This window comes from Pristiophorus japonicus, chromosome 12 (genome assembly GCF_044704955.1).
Source record: "Pristiophorus japonicus isolate sPriJap1 chromosome 12, sPriJap1.hap1, whole genome shotgun sequence".
Taxonomy (NCBI): Eukaryota; Metazoa; Chordata; class Chondrichthyes; family Pristiophoridae; genus Pristiophorus; species Pristiophorus japonicus.
This window is the reverse complement of record NC_091988.1, coordinates 100,936,894-100,957,515: the sequence shown is the minus strand read 5'-3', so window position 1 is coordinate 100,957,515 and position 20,622 is coordinate 100,936,894. Positions and strand designations below refer to the sequence as shown.

Genomic DNA, 20,622 nt, shown 5'->3' with positions numbered 1-20,622 from the left:
CAAGGAAATTTGTGGGATTGTGGCCAAATCTGTGTGTGTGTTGCCAATCACTTGTTGCAGCTAATGTATATGACAGTTTGATTTCAATACGAAGTGCACAGTGTTGCCCCCGGTGACTTGTCTGTCATCGGCCGTGTTAAAATAAGCTCGAGATTCTGGTAACTGGCCATGTGCCGGACAGCTGAGGGAGATCAAAGGCTGAAGGCCTGTACAGCTGCTCCTGATGCTTATAATGTCCCCTAAACCAACAACAGCCAGAGCTGTGAGAAACCTTAGGGCTGGGTTCGGAGTGTTAGCCTAATGTTATTCTGGGCAGTGGACCCACTGAGATTAGTGACCCTGGACATTCGCTGACCCTCCAAGCCTTTTTAAGGAGCTTAAAGGGAATGTTTGTCAGATTTAAGAGGTGTTCAAAATGGAGGGGTTTTGATAGGGTGGGTATTGAGAAAGCATTTCTAGTGACAGGTAGTTCCGTAACCAGAGGACACGTTATAATGATTGACAAAAGAACCAAAGGGAAAATGTGATTATTTTTTTTATGCAACGAGTTGTTGCGATCAGGAACATGTTGCTTGAAAGGATGTTGGGAGCAGATTCAATAGCAACTTTCAGCAAGGAATTGAATAACTACAAGTAACATTTTAAGGGGCTATGGGTAGACGGCGGGGAGTGGGACTAATTAGATCGCTTTTTGTGGTTTATTTGATCACTACCTATGATCGGGACACTTTTTTTGCTTGCAAGCAAGAAATTCGAATTGCTGATCTTCACCCAGCAGTGTCCTTGCTCCTCGGTGAGTGCACAAATTGGTTTGACAACCGCAGCGAGGAAGAATACAGGAGATGCCTGGCCCACAACGTGCCCTGTTTGTTGGCCCTGTGTAAAAGATCAGAGGTGGAGGCCCAGAGCTGTCGTGGGTTATTGCCATCAGTGAGCTGACGCCAAGCTCGGGAGGGCGCGAGAGAAGTCGCGGTTGAGAAAAGGCCAGTCGGCCCATCCAAGCCTTGACCCTCTTGTACGTTTGCTCTCGGATACAATACTCAATACTCAATTGTGTTTTGAATATCCCAATGCTCATGTTTACAACACAGCCAACAGATTGTTCCAAACGTCCCTCACTCAGTGAAGCACTTCCAAATATTTACCCAGGGTAGAATCTGGAACTTGCTACCAAATCGTGGTTGCGGCAACTAGTGTTGATGCATTGAAAGGGTTTCAGATCAGTACACGAGGGAAAAAGGAATAGAAGGATATGCTGATGGGGTGGGAGGAGGCTTGTGTGCAGTAGAAATACCGGCTTAGGCCGAATGGCCTGTTTGTGCTGTAAATTCTATGTTTTTAAAAAAAAAACTGCGCTCAGTTTAGTTATTTTAATTTGCGTCCTTTACTCTTAATTTCATGACTTGATTTGAAATAGTATTTAACGCCTTGCATGAATTCTGAGGTCCTCTGAACGCTTCGCGGCACTGTACAGCTCGAGTTTCCTAACCTGCCCACTCAGCTTGTTTAAACGGTGCTGGGATAATTGGAGCTTTCCAGCCCGAATAATTGTGCAGAGTTGACTGGCATTAAGCTGCCATTCAACTGAAGAATGGCAAAGCTTTAGCATTACCTCCTGCAAGTTGGCACACTTCACTTTTCCCAGATCGGAGGAACCTGGGCAACTCTTTTCTCCCCCCCGCCCCCCCCCGACCCAAATGGGGTGGCTCGATGAGTGAGCACCAGAGTATTTCTCAAGCCCATAGTGGCGCTGGTGTTTGCTCTGCCCCCTGTAAATGAGGTGCCCTCTACTGCCGACCCCACACATTCTGGAGGGTGCCAGTGGGTGCGATCCCGGCCTGAACATTGGCACTGACCCGAAGAATCTCCTTTCCGAGCCCACCCTCGTGTCGATTCTGCTTTGTTGGTATTTTTCACGTCCCCAGCCTTTATTTTAGTCGCTGTTCTCTCTCTCGCTCTCCTTCAGATCACAACCGGTTCTCTCCATGCTTAGTGACAGTTTGATGTCCCCTGACACCGAGGTGCAGCCGACAATGGATCAAACCGATTACAGTTCCGATGGAGGGCTGCACGTTACGCTGACTCTCCGACTGCTCATGCACGGCAAGGTACGTGACCGAAGACCTGCCACATCCGGCCATCGTCCACAGGCACTCTGTTACCCGTATTTTGTATTTACCACCACCCGCAGCGCCATTCCTAGACTTCTCTCCGCTGGGTGGGCATTCCGGCTCTGAACACCTTTCACACTCCAGTCAAGGGCACCCCGTATCCGGGCATGGTGGCGTGGCGGTTATGTTACTGGGCTAATAATCCAGAGAACACGAGTTCAGATCTCTCCACGGTTGTCTAAGAATTTTAATTCAATTTAATAAAACTGCTATCAATAACATTGACGTGAAGCTGTCAGATTGTCATTCAAAAACCCAGTTGGATCACGAACATCCCTCAGGGAATCGAACCTGCCGACTTTATCCAGTCTGACCTATACCTGACCCCAGTTCAACACCGACGTGTTGGGTAATGACCTAGCAAACTGCTACCAGCAGTTAAAGCAGGCGGCCCACCACCAGCTCGGCAATGAGGAATGGGCAATAAATGCCAGCGCTGCCAACATCCCGAGAATGAATTTAAAAATAAATAATCTTGACTGCTTTTGATCCTGACCACAGGATGGGCCACAAACACTGTCTCCAATCTGATAATTGCTTTTCTCTTCCCCTCACAGGAGGTTGGCAGCATCATTGGGAAGGTGAGTACCCATCTCCCCTACCTTAATCCAGCAGATTAATTTATTGCCCCCTTCCTCCCTCCCGGGATGTTTTGCCGATTTCACCTATTATTCAATTTCTTTTATTTTGCAGAAAGGCGACACGATAAAGAGAATGCGGGAGGAGGTGAGTTGTGTCCGGCCTCTGGTCATTAAATGTTCACTATAGTGATGGGAACTGGAGCTCCACTAATGGCCCAGGCTCATGAGGTCACAGATTGTGGTGGAATACAATTCTGCTGATGGTGCCACAGCGCCTCATGGATCCCAGTTCTGGGCTGCTAGATGTGTTTCACATAGCACGGTGCCAGTGCCACTCTACACGATGGAGGGCGTCCTCACTGTGGAGACGAGACTTTGTCTTCAAGAACCACGCACTGGTCAATCCTATCGGTGTTATCGTAGACCGAAGTGATTGGTTGGTGAGGACAAGTCTGTCCCCTCGTGGTGCTCCCTCACCACCCGACTTGGTCTAGTAGCTACGTTCCTCCAAACCTAGCCCCTAACCCTCCAGGGAATCTGGCTGTGAGGTGATATATAGAATAACAGATACCTGGGAATGAGTTATAGGCTGTAATGTAATCGGTGGGTTCGGGTGGTTTATATATCGAGTTATATTAAGTTTAATGTAGCCAAGTTTGCTGATACAAAGATGGGTGGGAAAGCAAATTGTGAGACGCACAAAATCTGCAAAGGGATATAGACAGGCTAAGTGGGCAAAAATTTGGCAGATGGAGTATAATGTGGGAAAATGTGAGGTTATCCACTTTGGCAGAAATAATAGAAAGACAAATTATAATTTAAATGGAAAAATATTGCAAAGTGCTGCAGTACATAGGGACCTGGGGGTCCTTGTGCATGAAACACTAAGTTAGTATGCAGGTACAGCAAGTAATCGGGAAGGCAAATGGAATATTGGCCTTTATTGCAAGGGGGAAAGAGTATAAAAGCAGAGAAGTACTGCGTACAGTTTTGGTCTCCATATTTAAGGAAGGATATACTTGAATTGGAGGCTGTTCAGAGAAGGTTCACTCGATTGATTCTGGAGATGAGGGGGTTGACTTATGAAGGTAGGTTGGGCCTATACTCATTGGAGTTCAGAAGAATGAGAGGTGATCTTATTGAAACATATAAGATAATGAGGGGGCTCGACAAGGTGGATGTAGAGAGGATACTTCCACTCAGGGGAAACGAAAACTAGTCTCAGAATAAAGGGCCACCCATTTAAAACTGAGCTGAGAATTTTTTTTTCTTGAGGATTGTAAATCTATGGAATTCTCTGCCCCAGAGAGCTGTGGAGGTTGGGTCATTGAATGTATTTAAGGCGTAGACAGATTTTTGAGTGATGAGTGAAGGGTTATGGAGAGCGGGCAGGGAGTGGAGCTGAGCCCAAGATCAGATCAGCCATGATCTTATTGAATGGCGGAGCAAGTTCGAGGGGCCAAATGGCCTACTCCTGTTCCTAATGTTCTTGTATAAAATAATGGATACCTGGGAGTGAGTTACAGGCTGGAATGTATTCGGGGGGGGGGGTTTATATATAAATGTTGCTCGCCTTGCTTTGTGTAACCAGGTAAATGTTTTCTGTTTCTTTTCTGCAGAGCACTGCCCGTATCAATGTGTCTGAGGGCTCGTGCCCTGAACGCATCATCACAATCACCGGTTCGATGGAGGCCGTCTTCAAAGCATTCACCATGATCACAAGCAAACTCGAGGAGGTAAGTGTATTGGGGGACATAGTGTGACTGGAGCTGCACGGGGGTGGGGTGGGGAGAGGGGCGGGAGCTCGTGGGCTTCGCTAGGGAAACACTTTGGAATTAAAGCCTGGTGACAGGTAGATTGCATTTCAAACGCACACATTCATACAATCATAGAAATTTACAGCACAGAAGGAGGGCACAGCTAGAGTACTGTGTGCAGTTCTGGTCACCACATTACAGGAAAGATGTGACTGCACTCGAGGGTACAGAGATTGCCGGCCGAAAAGAACAATCCAGCCTAATCCCACTTTCCAGCTTTTCACCCATAGTCTTTTGTAGGTTACGGCACTTCAGGTGCATATCCAAGCACTTTTAAAATGTGATGAGCATTTCTGCCTCTACCTCCCTTTCAGGCAGTGAGTTCCAGACCCCCATCACCCTCTGGGTGAAAAAAAGTTCTCCTCAACCCTCCTCTAAACCTCCTACCAATTACTTTAACTCTATGCCTCTGGTTATTGACCTCTGCCAATGGGAATATCACTCCTATCCACTCTATCTATGCCCCTCCATAATTTTATACACCTCAATCAAGTCTCCCCTCAGCCGCCTCTGTTCCAAAGAAAACAACCCCAGCCTATCCAATCTTTCCTCATAGCTAAAATTCTCCAGACCAGGCAACATTCTCATGAATCTCTGTACCCTCTCGAGTGCAGTCACATCTTTCCTGTAATGTGGTAACCAGAACTGCACGCAGTACTCTAGCTGTGGCCTAACTAGTGTTGTATACAGTTCAAGCATAACCTCCCTGCTCTTGTATTCTATTCCTTGGCTAATAACAGAACCAACTTATCTACCTGTTCTGCGAACATGCACTCCAAGGTCCTTTACACTTCAGTGTCCTAACCTTTAATGTGTATTCCCTTGCCTTGTTAACTCTCCACAAATGCATTACCTCACACTTCTCCGGATTGAATTCCGTTTGCTGTTTTCTGCCCATCTGACCAGTCCATTGCTATCTTCCTGCCGTCTACAGCTTCCACGCTATCAACCACACGGCCAATTTTTATATCATCTGCAAACTACTTAATCATGACCTATATATTGAAGTCTAAATCATTGATGTATACCATAAAAAGCAAGGGACCTAGTACTGAGCCCTGCAGAACTTTCCAGTCACAAACATCCATCGACCATTATCCTTTGCTACTGCCACAGAGCCAACTTTGGATCCAATTTCTCACTTGGGTTCCTTGTCTGTCTTTGGAGGGACCTAGCTAGTTGCACCACAGCTTTGAGAATGGCAGTGATTGGTTTTGTTGTACTTAAAAGATGAGGGCTGCAGGTGCTAGGACATGGTGAGTGTTTCTGGGTTCAACCATATCACACAAATACAGTCCTGACCCAGCACTCCCAGGGCAGGTACAGCACGGGTTAAAGAGACAGTAAAACTCCTTTTCCTTGTCCTAAAGCTCAGTTGGTGAGGGCAAAATAAGGGCAGGCCCAATCTCAGCAGTGATGCCGGTGACACGGGCTCCGTCATTTAAGAATTGCCATTTGGGTGGTGTATTGAAGGTATCGTGTCCATGGAACTACCACAACCTCTACCCTCTGTAACCTGCAGCTCCTCCAACTCTGCTGCTCGTGTCCTATCGCTCACCGTCCCATTCCCCCCTCACCCCTGTTCTCACTTACCTCCTCGACTCCCAGTGCCTCGAAATTCCAATTCTGTTTAAATCCCTCCCCAATATTCCCTTTAAGCTGCACGGCCCGCAGCTCTGCGGACCTCCCATGCAGCCGGCTCTACAATGGGGAAACTGGGCACGCGCGGTATTTAGAGTGGGTCACGCAGCCCCTGAAAGGATCCGCACACCCAAACCCAAATGAATGGAAACATTGCCCCTCCCTATGTCTGCAACCTCCCCCAAGTTCCTCTGATTCCCTCTCCCTTTGCCCCATTATTGGATGCTGTGCCTTTAACTGCCGAGCTGGCCCACCTTAAAACACTCCATTTCCCTCCTTAAACGTCTGCCGTGACCAAGCTTTTGGTAACATCTTGCAATATCTCATTTGTCACTTTTTCCTTGCAACTCAAGTTCCTTGGGATGTGTGTATAGCTTTCTCCCCTCCCCCCCCTTTATTTTCTCCCCTCCCCCCCTTTATTTTCTCCCCTCCCCCCCTTATTTTCTCCCCTCCCCCCCTTTATTTTCTCCCCTCCCCCCCTTTATTTTCTCCCCTCCCCCCCTTTATTTTCTCCCCTCCCCCCCTTTATTTTCTCCCCTCCCCCCCTTTATTTTCTCCCCTCCCCCCCTTTATTTTCTCCCCTCCCCCCCTTTATTTTCTCCCCTCCCCCCCTTTATTTTCTCCCCTCCCCCCCTTTATTTTCTCCCCTCCCCCCCTTTATTTTCTCCCCTCCCCCCCTTTATTTTCTCCCCTCCCCCCCTTTATTTTCTCCCCTCCCCCCTTTATTTTCTCCCCCTCCCCCCCCTTTATTTTCTCCCCCTCCCCCCCCTTTATTTTCTCCCCCTCCCCCCCCTTTATTTTCTCCCCCTCCCCCCCCTTTATTTTCTCCCCCTCCCCCCCCTTTATTTTCTCCCCCTCCCCCCCCTTTATTTTCTCCCCCTCCCCCCCCTTTATTTTCTCCCCCTCCCCCCCCTTTATTTTCTCCCCCTCCCCCCCCTTTATTTTCTCCCCCTCCCCCCCCTTTATTTTCTCCCCCTCCCCTCCCCCCCCTTTATTTTCTCCCCCTCTTCCCCCCCCCCCTTTATTTTCTCCCCCTCCCAGCTGCTGACCCTGTATGATGTGACGGTCTTATCTGCCCTCTGGTTCCAGGACCTCAGTACGTCGAGCATGAGTGATACCACGAGGAGCAAGCCCCCGGTTACACTGCGCCTGGTGATCCCGGCCAGTCAGTGCGGCTCGCTGATTGGTAAAGGAGGGTCGAAGATCAAGGAGATCCGAGAGGTGAGTGATTTGGCGTGAGTTCTGTCACCGACTGCAGGGAGGGTTGGAGTATCGGGCCAGCTGAGGGCAGCTCATTCCTGGCCTTGTGCAGACAAAGCAGCTACAGTGTAATGACATTCCTAATGTTAGTCCTGTACCACTGCACAGTAACTAACGCCAAGGCTAGCCATAACCAGGGATCCAAATACATTGGGCATCTCCTGCAACTAATGCATCAGCTGCCTGCAGATTGCTGGGGAACGGGTAGGGGATTTAAGCCCCTTTCCCACCCGCTGACATCACAAACTCTCCACGTCATGGAACCGTGTGTATGAGTGTCCGAGCAAACCTGGCTCCTGCTGCTCCTTATCTTTAATGAGAGCAGAGCAAGTTAAGAGGAGATATAATAGAGGTGTTTGTTTTGATGGAGTAAATAAGGAGAAACTTTTTCTGTTGGACAGAGGACAACGATTTAAAATAATTGGCAAAAGACCCAGAGAGGAGTTGAGTTTTGTTTACACGGTGATGTGGGACGCATTGTCTGACAGGCTGGTCGAAGCATATTCAATACTAATTTTCAAAGGAGAATTGGGTAAATACTTGGAAAGGAGATATTTGCAGCACTATGGGGAAAGGGCAGGGGAGTGGGACTAATGGGATGGCTCTTTCGACGAGCCTGCACAGGCACGATGGGCTGAATGGCCTCCTGTTATATCATTCTATGCCTATTATATGATGCTGGGGGAGGGTTTGACTCGGCCCTATCACCCAGCAGGGTGCGAGAAAGTAATTCGGGGCCTGTCACCAGTCATCGAATCGAGGAAGACTTGCTTCCACTCTAAAAATGAGTCCTTGGATGGCTGAAGAGTCCAATATGGGAACCACAGTCCCTGTCACAGGTGAGCCAGCCAGTTGTTGAGGGTCAGGGTGGGTGGGACAGGTTTGCCGCACGCTCTTTCTGCTGCCTGCGCTTGATTTCTGCTTGCTCTCGGCGACGAGACTCTAGGTGCTCAGCGTCCTCCCGGATGCACTTCCTCCACTTAGGGCGGCCTTTGGCCAGGGACTCCCGGGTGTCTGGGGAATGGGGACCTGTAGGAGTGAGAATTTGACGTCCGAGCCTATCACGAGATCCATGTTATCCTCAGCCTGATGTGATGTATCGGTGCTCCGTTTTCTCTTTTATTTCCTGTAGTCTACTGGAGCTCAGGTCCAGGTAGCCGGAGACCTGCTGCCCAACTCAACCGAGCGTGCAGTCACCATCTCTGGGACCCAGGATGCAATTATCCACTGCATCAGGCAGATCTGTGCAGTCATTCTGGAGGTAAGAGTGTGTCTTTGAATTGTGAGGGGCCAGTTAGTTCGAAACACAGACTTCCTGGCTGCTGAATGGAGTTAGCAGAAAATCGGAAAAAGAAAGAGTAGTCATCAGTAACGGCAACACCGATTGGACACTAAAGGTTACCCGGAGCAAAGGTGTGGAGCAGAGTCAATGTCTTGTGTTTGCAGAGGATGCCAAAATTAGTGGGATAAGAAGCACTAAGGAATGGGATACAGTGCGAAGAGTTGAGTACCTGCCCTGGGAGTGTTTGATGGGACAATGTAGAGGGAGCTTTACTCTGTATCTAACCCCATGCTGTACCTGCCCTGGGAGTGTTTGATGGGACAATGTAGAGGGAGCTTTACTCTATCTAACCCCATGCTGTACCTGCCCTGGGAGTGTTTGATGGGACAATGTAGAGGGAGCTTTACTCTGTATCTAACCCCATGCTGTACCTGCCCTGGGAGTGTGTGATGACACCGGTTACCTGAACTGGAAAGTGTTGCATTCCCTGAAAAGTAATATCCCTGGAGTTAGAGCTCAAGATTCCTGCGATCCGTGGAGTTGGATGTGGTCACGGAGGCAGCAGGTAGGGGTGAGAGGAGGGGCAGATTTCAGACCATAGAGGTGAGAAGTCACAGGGAACAAAATCTGCACTCATTAGTGAAATGGCCTGGGTTCGGAAATGAATGAAGGGAGTTAATAAGGTGAATCATGAGAGAAAATTTCTGGAAAGGGTAGAAGGACAGAGGACAAGAAGCTAACAGCGAATTGTAATTTAAGGAGTAAATCGCTACATTTAGCTTGAGCTGGTGAGGGGGCCACACCCCACAGTACGAGGCTGCAGCAAGATTGGCCAGAGGCATGATCCCTTTACGGAGCTCAGGCTTTCAAAACCTGTAGACCGGAGGAGGAAAGGAAGGGTGGGGGAATCCACAGGTTTGAGATGCTGGGAAAGGATGTGTTGGAGACGGTGCGATGAGTTCTGACTTCAGTACGATGGGAGTGCAGGTGGGATCCTGTACTTTCACCTGGGGATGGGGCAGGGGAAATGAAAGGATAATGTTCAGAACAGCGGTGGCTATGGTGTGAATAAAATGGAGAACGGTTATGATGAAACAAGGATTTGGAGGCAAGAGCTGGGAAAGGAGGTACTTGTGAAATGCATTTGGTCCGGAGCCTGGCTAGATGTGGGCCGAGTACTCGGGCCTCAGGCCTTCTCCAGAGTTCCTTGCTACGGTGAAAGTCTTGTGGGCAAAAGGAGCTTTAGCAATGGCGGAACAGGGGTCTGAATCTCCCAGAACTCTGCTTGTACAAGCCGTGGCTAGAGTGAGTGCTACAGGAAAGTGGCGGCCTCCACCTGCTGCTCTGACCAGAAGGTCACCGTACCGAGGACCCTGAGGCCTGCATCCCGTCGCTGCTAAAGCTCCATGGTATGGTGGTGCAGCTCACCGATTTCTGAGCCCAGAGGGCTGTGGATGCTCAGTCGACGAGTATATTCAACAATGAGATCAATGGACTTTTGGTGACACTTAGGGAATCGAGGAATATGGAGATAGGATGGAAAGGTGGAGTTGAGGTAGAAGGTCAGCCGTGATCTTACTGAATGGCGGAGCAGGCTCGAAGGGCCGAATGGCTGACTCCTAATCTTATGCTTCTGATCATTGTGTTTCTTCTTTTGTAGTCCCCGCCCAAAGGCGCCACCATTCCCTACCGTCCCAGCCTCGGACCTGGACCTGTTGTCTTCTCCGGTGGGCAGGTAAGCGTGCCTGGTGCACAATTGACACCGGGGCCATACGTCAACACCCGGTGTGGCCAGCAGGTGTCACCCGTTCCTCCTTCCCTTATTAACGGGGCGTGAGGTGTTTAGTGCAGTAACCCGTGGCGTACATTTTAATGTATGAGTGATTGGGGTCCACTCAAAGGGGGACTTGATGGACCCCTACTGAATTGGGAGCCCGCTTTGGGAAAACACCCAGTGCTGCCTTGGATGGAGGAGGGGTCTGCTGTCATGAGAACTAGGTTACCCAATGGAGTACCAAGCTCAGCTGGTGTGGGGGTGGGGGTGGGGGTATGGCTGCAGCACCGTGCCAATGCAGAAGTGGCTGCCACAATTTGGAGATCGGAGGCAATTGAGGTAGGATCTGGACAGGTGATGATCCGTCTCTCAACCAATGAACTCGCCCCTTGCCCCAGGCTGATTATGGGTGGCCCTGCCCCTCACCTGTGCTGATGGGAGTGACCAGTCTACCTGAGTACACTGGAAGGCTTCCATTTATAGTAGAGATGACACTTTTCCATCGTACCTATAATGATGATCCTTGCCCACAACTTTAGTAGAGATGTTGACCCTTTTAACGAACCAGGTTAATGCTCCGATTTGAATTTTTGATTATTAATCTGCATGTTGCGGAATCGAGTTCAGCCAACATAAAGGTCAAGTGGTGACCCTGGATCCAACCCCAGTGTAACCTTCAGGCCCCCCCACCCATTCTGCTGGTATTCACAGATTCTCCCTTCAGTCTGCGAAGAATGAAAGTGGCGCCTAATGCGCAGTGGCCACATATCTAGCCTCTGTGGGTTATCATAAGTCCTCTGCACACACCTCAAACTGCTCTGGGTGAAGCTAGGGCCTGTGTAGCCGGTGCCAGGAGGTGTGTGTGTGGGGGGGAGGGGGGCTGTTTGAAGTAAGTGCCACTTCACTCCTGTTGAGTCTTTTATGTCCCTCCCTCGACTTTTGACACATTTTCTATGGAAATAAAGGGAAGCTGGAGACGTGGAGCGATTAGAATGAGGGATTAATGTGGCTAAATGCTGACTCGCTAATAGGAATGTGACGGCAGCTGCTGCTGCTTGTGGAAGCTGTTTTTATTCTAGCTGAATGTTCTATCTGTGTAAATATAAAGCCACTGCCAGGTCCCTGTGCTTGTGTACTCCTGTGTTGTGTAACGTTTGACAGTGCAGTCACTTTAATGCTTTCTGACCTAATGCCCCTCAACGACAGAGACTGGAGCGCACTCTGTAACATGCCCCTCACTCTAACGCTCTCCCATTCCAAGGACCCTGACTCACTTACTTTAATGTGGAGCCCGTCGTTACATTCTCCTCCAGACCCTAATCCCTGTGGGAAAACTCACTGTGGCTGAATCCGGTTTCACGGTTACATCGGATATACGGCACAGAAACAGGCCATTCAGTCCATCCAATCCATGCTGGCGTTTATGCTCCTCGAGCCTCCACCCGTCTTTCCTCATCTAACCCTCTCTTCCCTTCTCCCTCATACGCTTATCTAGTCTCCCCTTAAATGCAGCTATAATATTTGCTTCAACCACTCCGAGTTAGAGAGTTCCACATTCTCACCACTCTCTGGGTCAAGAAGTTTCTCTTGAATGTTATATTAGATTTCTTGGTGACTATCTATTATTGATGGCCTCTAGTTATGCTCTTCCACACAAGTGGAGACACTTTCTCTGTCGACTCTCATCAAAACCATTCATAATTTTAAAGACCTCTATTGGGTCACCCCTCAGTCATCTCTTTTCAAGAGAAAACAGCCCCAGCCTGTTCATCCTTTCCTGATAGGTATACTCTCATACTAAAGTTAGTGAATTGGAGGAGAACTCCGGTGCTCTTCTCTGAAATAGTGCCATGGGATTTTTTTACATCTACCTGAGAGGGTAGAGATGGCCTCTGTTTAACATCTCGTCTATAAGACGTTCCCTCCGACAGCGCAGCACTCCCTCAGCACTGCACTGGAGTTTCAGCCTGGATTTTTGATCAAGTCTCTGGAGTGGGACTTGAACGCACAACCCTCTGACTCATAGGTGAGAGTGCTATCCACTGAGCCACAGTTGACATGGGGTTTGAAGCCCTTTATTTGTCACATGACTGCCCTAGATCAGCTTTTCCAGTAAAGTTTTTAGGGAGTTGGTTGCTCGGTGTGATGAGACACCGGTCCCTTCATTTGGGCTGGAGACTGAGCCTCTCGGGGCTGTTAGTGAGGCGTGTATTCAAACAGTGCCTTATTTTTTTAAATTCTCTTTCAGGCCTACACCGTCCAGGGGCAGTATGCAGTCCCTCATCCAGATGTAAGTGAAATTCAAATAGTTGTAGTTTGTTATATGCAAGACTGTTTTGAGATGTCGGTTGGGATTGAGAATCTGGCCAATTGTCCGCCCCCAGCCACGGGGCACTCAGTCCCATCGTAAGGCCTCAAACTGCCCCATTGGCTGAAATCACTGCTCAGCGCGGCCTGGGCAGTGTATTTACCCACTGAGCAATTATGGGGTGGGGAGGCGCCCGAGACTCACCCCCACACCAGGCGCTAACCTAGTGATACGCAGGGGGCTTCCCCTGACGGCGGATGGGCTGTGTTCTTGGCGATCGAGCTGGCAACTGCAGCCGCCATATGGAAATCCAGCCTGCCGGCTGCTTAGTGGAGTCAGAGGCACCCGTCTTGGCTGATGTGAGCTGGGTGTCCTCTTCGCAGGAAGATGGGCTGCGTTTCTTGCTCCTGAGCTATCCAGTGACTGCGCGTGGAGCTCGGGGCGGGGGGGGAGGGGGTGTCACAATCCTGACACAGGACAGGATTGTGACCTCACCCTAAGGTCGCATAGCCAGCCTGAGATCACTGCCGATAGTTCACTTGACGATGAGTGGCCAAACGTGGGGGGAGACAGACAGAGATTCACACAATGCTGCCCATTGAGGAGCAAATAGCTCAGGCCCACACTGACACTTGCAGCTTGTGTCGCATTAAATCCCGGCATTCTTTCCTGTGCAGCTGAGCTCTCATCCTCGCAAAGACACTATCAAGAGTTTGATGTTTGAATAAAGATTTCTATTGAAACGAGTGGCGGGGTATGGGTGGTGCAGTGTGTTAGATACTGACTGCTTTTACACCAGGGTTCTCTTGGATTCTGGGAGACTGCTTTCTGTGACCCATGGGCAGTCCCCTAGAATCTGATTTAACAACGCCAGTTTTTTAAAACACCAAACTGCTGTGTCAACCTTTTAGCCTCTGGACCTATGTTTGAATCCAGCCTGGGTCTGGGAGTCCCCACTGGGTGATGCTGAGGGTCTGGGAGTCCCCACTGGGTGACGCTGAGGGTCTTTTCTCACCCTGACAGAAAAGCAAATTCTAATTTAAATGGAGAAAAATTACAAAGTGCTGCAGTACAGAGGGACCTGGGGGTCCTTGTGCATGAAACATTAAAAGTGAGTATGCAGGTACAGCAAGTAATCAGGAAGGCAAATGGAATGTTGGCCTTTATTACAAGGGGGATAGAGTATAAAAGCAGAGAAGTCCTGCTACAACTGTACAGGGTATTGGTAAGTCACATCTGGAGTACGGCATGCATAGAAACATAGGTGCAGGAGTAGGCCATTCGGCTCTTCGAACCTGCATCATTCAATATGATCATGGCTGATCATGCAACTTCAGTACCTCCTTCCTGCTTTCTTTCCATACCCCTTGATCCCTTTAGCTGTAAGGGCCACATCTAACTCCCTTTTGAATATATCTAAAGCACTGGCCTCAATAACTTCCTGATGTAGAGAATTCCATAGATACAGTTTTGGTCTCCGTATTTAACGAAGGATATATTTGTACTTGCATTGGAGGCTGGTCAGAGAAGGTTCACTCGGTTGATTTTGGAGATGAGGGGATTGACTTAGGAGGATAGGCTGAGTAGGTTGGGCCTATGCTCATTGGAGTTCAGAAGAATGAGGTGATCTTATCGAAGCACAAGATAATGAGTGGGCTGGACAAGGTGGATGCAGAGAGGATATTTTGACTTGTCGGGGAAATTAAAACTAAGGCACATAGTCTCTTAAGGGGTTCCCCATTTAAAACTGAGATGAGGAGGAATTTCTTCTGAGGGTTGTAAATCTGTGGAATTCTCTGCCCCAGAGAGCTGTGGAGCCTGGGTCATTGAATATATTTAAGGCGGAGATGGACAGATTATTGAGCGATAAGGGAATAAAGCGTTATGGGGAGCGGGCAGGGAAATGGAGCTGAGTCCAGGATTAGATGAGCCATGATATTGAATGGCGGAGCAGGCTCGAGGGGCCAAATGGCCTACTCCTGCTCCTATTATGTTCTCTCTGCTGGGAGGGCACTGCCAAGTCGAGGATCCACCTGTTTGAGACTGAGACAGTCAGAAACCATGTGCACTGCCCAGACCATGTTGTTTTTGATTGCTGTACCTTGGTTTATGTCATTTTCCATCCTCCTTTGCAGTTGTCCAAACTTCACCAGCTGGCTGCGCAGCATGCTTCCTTCAACTCAATGAACCAGTCCTCCTCCTCGTTTGCTGGTACGTATTAAACACTGTTAGCGAGAGGGCAGTACTGTCCTGTCCGTGTTGTGTATTCGAGAGAGGGAGAGACAGACAGAGTGTGTCCTGTCTGTGTATTGGAGAGGGAGAATGAGACAATAACTGTCCTGTCCTGTCCGTGTATTAGAGAGGGAGAGTGAGACAGTAACTCCTATCCTGTCCGTGTATTAGAGAGGGAAAGTGAGATAGTAACTGTCCTGTCCTGACTTGTCCATGTATTAGAGGGAAAGTGAGACAGTAACTCCTGTCCTGTCCGTGTGTTAGAGAGGGAGAGTGAGACAGTAACTCCTATCCTGTCCGTGTATTAGAGAGGGAAAGTGAGATAGTAACTGTCCTGTCCTGACCTGTCTGTGTATTAGAGAGGGACAGTAACTGCTGTCAGTGCTGTGATGACTTGACATTTGGCAGACACAAGCCCGATATGTGGGTCAATTGTAAAGCAATGTAAATCATTGTTAAAACGTTGTTTAATTAGGCTGGCTGACTATCTGGTTAGGGTGACATCAGGGATTGTAAAAGATTAAGTACAAACAGATGATTGAAGCTGTGTGTAATAAGAGGATTCCTGTACTGCAGAGACCTTGTAAAGGAAGGCATCTGGTCAGTAATGTAGATGTTCAGTCTGCTGAGTTCTGGAGTTTTGCTTGATTTGCCTTTAGGGCTGGGGAGAAACTTGGCCGAACTCTTCCTTGGGCCATGAAATGAATTTGCGTACCGTCCGTGGCACTGATTGAAGCTGGACTGAGTGCTTCTCTGAACTCTATCTGCTCATGTTCCTCCATCCCGTTTCTGTCTCTGTCTCTGTCTCTCCCTCTCTGTCTCAGTCCCTAACTATCAGTATTCACTCTGTCCCTGTTTCGCTGTGTCTCTGTTCTGTCTGTTTCTCTCTGTCTCCGACTCTGTTTCTCTTCTGTCTGTCTCTTTGTCACTGGCTCTGTTTCTCTCTAGGTCTGTCGTTGACACTAACCTGTTGCTTCTTTCCTGCAGGACTGGACAGCAGTGGTCAGAGTACGTCTCAGGAGCTGCTGATTCCGAATGATGTAAGTAGAGTTGGGGTGAGCTGGGCTTGTCGAGCACTGAACTGTACAAGGATGATGAACCCACACCTAACATGATCCTTTCACACTCCAGTTCGAGTTGGTGCTCACGGTGTAGGCTTGTGCAGCTTGCGATTGTTGGGCTAGTGGTCCCTTTGCTGGGTCTGGCCGAGTCTGATCTGATAACTTGATTGCCAAACTATAGAAGGAAGTTGTTTCTTAAATTTATATCACTGAACTGGTAAGGCAGGCAATGGATATAAAGGAATCTTAACCGAATGGGGGTGACTGGACAGATTAGAGTGTCAATAAATGTTGGGTGATGCACGCTGGAACAGTGAAGAGGTTCACCATGATGTCGTGGAGAGTAGGGGCCTCCGAGGACTCTTGGTTATAATCTCGCGAACGTGCCCAGTTACACCCCTGAAGGGAGGGTGGGGTGAATGAAGGACGGAAGAGCTGAGCAGGGGTGGGGGGGTGATGTAAAAAGATGGACTGGGGGTTAATGATGCTGCACAGATTACTGGCATCAAACCAGGAGAACCATCCCCAAAACAGCCAGTCACCCATCTGGGTCAATGGGAGGGAGGGAGGGAGGAGCCTCCAGTCTGGACTTGAGTCTTAATTAATAACTTTTATTTATATAGCGCCTTTAACGTCGTAAAATATCCCAAGGCGCTTCACAACAATTTTACAACACGTTGGATGTTGACCATTGAGGGAAAGAGGTAAAAGGCTCGGGCCTGAAGCAGCAGCCAAAATACGCACGCAGATAGACACAGGCGAAAAAAAACGGGGACAAAATCTAATTACATTGTAAATAATACAATGAGTATACATAGTAAAATCAGTATAATAAAGATCAATTATAATTGAACAAAATTAAATATATACTATAATTATAAATTAGGTTTAAAATTAGATAATTAGCAATTGAAGCAAATTAAATCAGTTATTAGCTGTCTTTACGATCATTCCATTACATGAAAGTGACACATTAACTTCTTCCGCTATGATTTATGTTTCCATGTTGTGATTTTTTTTCTTTTGTTTCCCCATTTATTCTCTTTTTTTCTTTTTTTTTTTCCCCCACCCCCCCCAGCTTTCTTCCCTCCGCTCCTGAAGGGGCCGGGCGCTGAGCCCCTTGCTGGGGGGGCACGGGGCCGGGCGCTGAGCCCCTTGCTGGGGGGGCACAGGGCCGGGCACTGAGCCCCTCGCTGGGGGGAGCACGGGCCCCAGGCCAGTACCTCGCCAAAGTGGCCATTGCCCGTGTGAGCCCGGACAGAGTATTGATGGGGTGTTTAACCATGTAGTCATTGCAGCCTAGCCCGATCCTGTGCTCACTCTGGCACTGTCCAGCAGAGGTCACGGAGATCAATCTGTACGCTGTGCCCTTCTGGGCAAATCAAACTGGAGGGACAAACAATCTTGCTGTAGATGCTCCCCCCACCCCCCATAGAGCTGGCACCTGTTTATAGTGAGGCGAGGCGGCTGTGACGTCACTCCATCTGTTCGTGGCGGATCAGTGACAGTATGGAGCTTTGATCAGCAAATCGCCTTCCATGAGCCTGTGCTTATGATAATCGTCCAGCACGGGCCAGGCAGCACTTGGTCGTCTTCACTGACCGAGGGAATGCGGCCCATGGTTGCACAGGATCCTGTCCTGTCCCTTACCCAAGCATTGAGGTCAACTTGCTCCATCAAGGCAGGCAAGTTATTGACAACTGACCCTGCGATTGTGACCCCTGATCTTTTCGAATGACCCTGCTGTGGGGGGAGACCTTGCTCCAGTGCTATTCAACCCATTCTAGAATGGCACCTCTGGTCACATTGTTCAAGATTTCAGTCAATACTGCTGCAGCCTCTTCCTTGCTCCAACAGAGCAGTGTTACAGGGAACTTAAAATTCTAGTACAGTAACTGCAGATTCGAAGGTAGCAAATGTAACCCCGCTATTCAAGAAAGGAGAGAGAGAAAACAGGGAATATAGACCAGTTAACCTGACATCAGGAGTAAGGAAAATGCTGGAATCCATTATTAGGGACGTGGTGGCAGGGCACTTAGACAATCACTGATTTTGCAGAGTCAACACGGATTTATGAAAGGGAAATTGTATTTGACATCTGTTAGTTTTTTGAGGATATAAGTGGGAACCAGTGGATTTTCAAAACTCATTCGATAAGGTGCCACAATAGGTCATTACACAATTGGGGCTCATGGGATTGAAGGTAATGTATTAGCATGGGTTGAGGATTGGTGAATGGACACGAGAGTGGGAACAAAGGGTCATTTTCGGGTTGGCAGGCTGCAACTAGTGGGGTACTGCTATTTACAATCTATATTAATGACTTGGATGAAGGGACCGTGTGTAATGCATCCAAGTTTGCGAATGATACAAAGCAAGGTGGAAAAGTAAGTTTGTGTGGAGGCTGCAAAAGGATATAGACAGGTTAAATGAGGGGGGCAAGAACATGGCAGACAGAATATAATGTGGAGAAATGTGATGATCTGCTTTGGTAGAAAAAAAAATGAGTATTTTTTAAATGAGAGATTGGCAAATGTTGGTATTCAATGGATTCCGGGTGTCCTTGTTAAAAATCGCAAAATTGACATGCCTGATACAGCAAAAAATTAGAAATGCAAATGGTTTGTTAGCCTTTATTACAAAGGGATTGGAATATAGAGTAAAGTCGTCATACTGCAATAATATAGGGCCTTGATGAAACCACACCTGGAGTATTGTGCACAGTTTGGGTCTCCTTACCTAAGGAAGGATATACTTGCCTTAGAGGGAGAGCAACGAAGGCTCACCAGACTGATTCCTGGTATGGGGGATTGTCCTATGAGGAGCGATTGAGTGGACTATTCCCTAGCATTTAGAAGAATGAGAGGTGATCTCATTGAAACATTATAAAATTCTTACAGAGCTTGACAGGGTAGATGCTGGGAGGATGTTTCCCCTGGCTGGGGTGTCTAGAACCAGGGGTCACAGTTTCAGAATAAGGGGTAACCATCGACTGAAATGAGGAGAAACTTCTTCACTCAACGGGTTGTGAATCTTTGAGCATCCACAGCCCTCTAGGGTAGAGAATTCCAGTCATTGAGTATATCCAAGACTCAGACCAATAGATTTCTGGACACTAAGGGAACCAAGGGATATGCTGATATAGTGGGGGAAGATGGAGTTGAGGTAGATGATCAGCCATGACCTTACTGAATGGTGGAGCAGGCTCAAAGGACCTAATGGCTGACTTCTGCTATTATGTTCTTGCAAACTCACACTCTGTAACGTGGGGGTTTATACCATTGAATGCCCACAGAGTAACTACCATGTGTTGGAACCAGGCCAATTGTATCTCCCCTGACAAATAGGGTGATTGTGCCTCACACAATACTTGGTTGACTGTAACTCATGTTAACAGGGTGACTTTACCGCTGTACCTCACACTGTTTACATATAGTGACTGTACTTTGCACGATATGAACTGACTGAATCTCACACGAAAACCAGGGCGACTGTACTTTGTAGAAACATAGAAAATAGGAGCAGGAGTAGGCCGTTCGGCCCTTCGAGCCTGCAGCACCATTCAATAAGATCATGGCTGATCATTCCCTCAGTACCACTTTCCTGCTTTCTCTCCATAGCCCTTGATCCCCTTAGCCGTAAGGGCCATATCTAACTCCCTCTTGAATATATCCAATGAACTGGCATCAACAACTCTCTGCGGCAGGGAATTCCACAGGTTAACAACTCGCTGAGTGAACAGGTTTCTCATCTCAGTCCTAAATGGTCTACCCCTTATCCTAAGACTGTCCCCTGGTTCTGGACTTCCCCAACATCGGTAACATTCTACCCGCATCTAACCTGTCCCGTCCTGTCAATCTTATGTTTCTATGAGATTCCCTCTCGTCCTCTAAACTCTCAATGTATAAAGGCCCAGTTGATCCAGTCTTTACTCATATATGTCAGTCCTACCATCCCGGAAATCATTCTGGTGAACTCCCTCAATAGCAAGAACGTCCTTCCTCAGATTAGGAGACCAAAACTTAACACAATATTCCAGGTGAGGCCTCACCAAGGCCCTGTATAACTGCAGTCAGACCTCCCTGCTCCTGTACTCTCATCCTCTAGCTATGCCAACATACCATTTGCCGTCTTCACCGCCTGCTGCACCTGTATGCCAACTTTCAATGACTGATGAACCATGACTCCCAGGTCTCATTGCACCTCCCCTTTTTTCCTAATCTACCACCATTCAGATAATCTGTCTGTGTTTTTGCTCCCAAAGTGGATAACCTCACACTTATCCACATTATACTGCATCTGCCATGCATTTGCCCACTCACCTAACCTATCCAAGTCACCCTGCAGTCTCCTAGCGTCCCCCTCACAGCTCACACCGCCACCCAGTTTAGTGTCATCTGCAACTTGGAGATATTACACTCAATTCCTTCATCCAAATCATTGATGTATATTGTAAAGAGCTGGGGTCCCAGCACCGAGCCCTGCCTGCCATTCT

The 20,622-nt window shown here is 48.3% G+C and overlaps 1 protein-coding gene across 2 annotated transcripts in view; it reads left to right on the top strand.

Moving 5' to 3' along the window:
• Positions 1–1,940: 1,940 nt before the first annotated feature.
• Positions 1,941–20,622, top strand: part of LOC139277395 (poly(rC)-binding protein 3-like) — a 32,212-nt gene continuing 13,530 nt past the window's right edge. Inside the window, exons 1-10 of one of the 2 annotated variants that reach the window (XM_070895806.1) lie at positions 1,941–2,108; positions 2,729–2,752; positions 2,865–2,897; positions 4,372–4,488; positions 7,300–7,431; positions 8,603–8,731; positions 10,413–10,487; positions 12,775–12,816; positions 14,970–15,045; positions 16,054–16,106. In XM_070895806.1, the coding sequence (XP_070751907.1) occupies positions 1,986–2,108; positions 2,729–2,752; positions 2,865–2,897; positions 4,372–4,488; positions 7,300–7,431; positions 8,603–8,731; positions 10,413–10,487; positions 12,775–12,816; positions 14,970–15,045; positions 16,054–16,106 (804 nt within the window). In that variant the 5' untranslated portion in view covers positions 1,941–1,985. The remainder of the gene's footprint in view (positions 2,109–2,728; positions 2,753–2,864; positions 2,898–4,371; positions 4,489–7,299; positions 7,432–8,602; positions 8,732–10,412; positions 10,488–12,774; positions 12,817–14,969; positions 15,046–16,053; positions 16,107–20,622) is intronic. The other variant, XM_070895805.1, reaches the window with a different exon arrangement.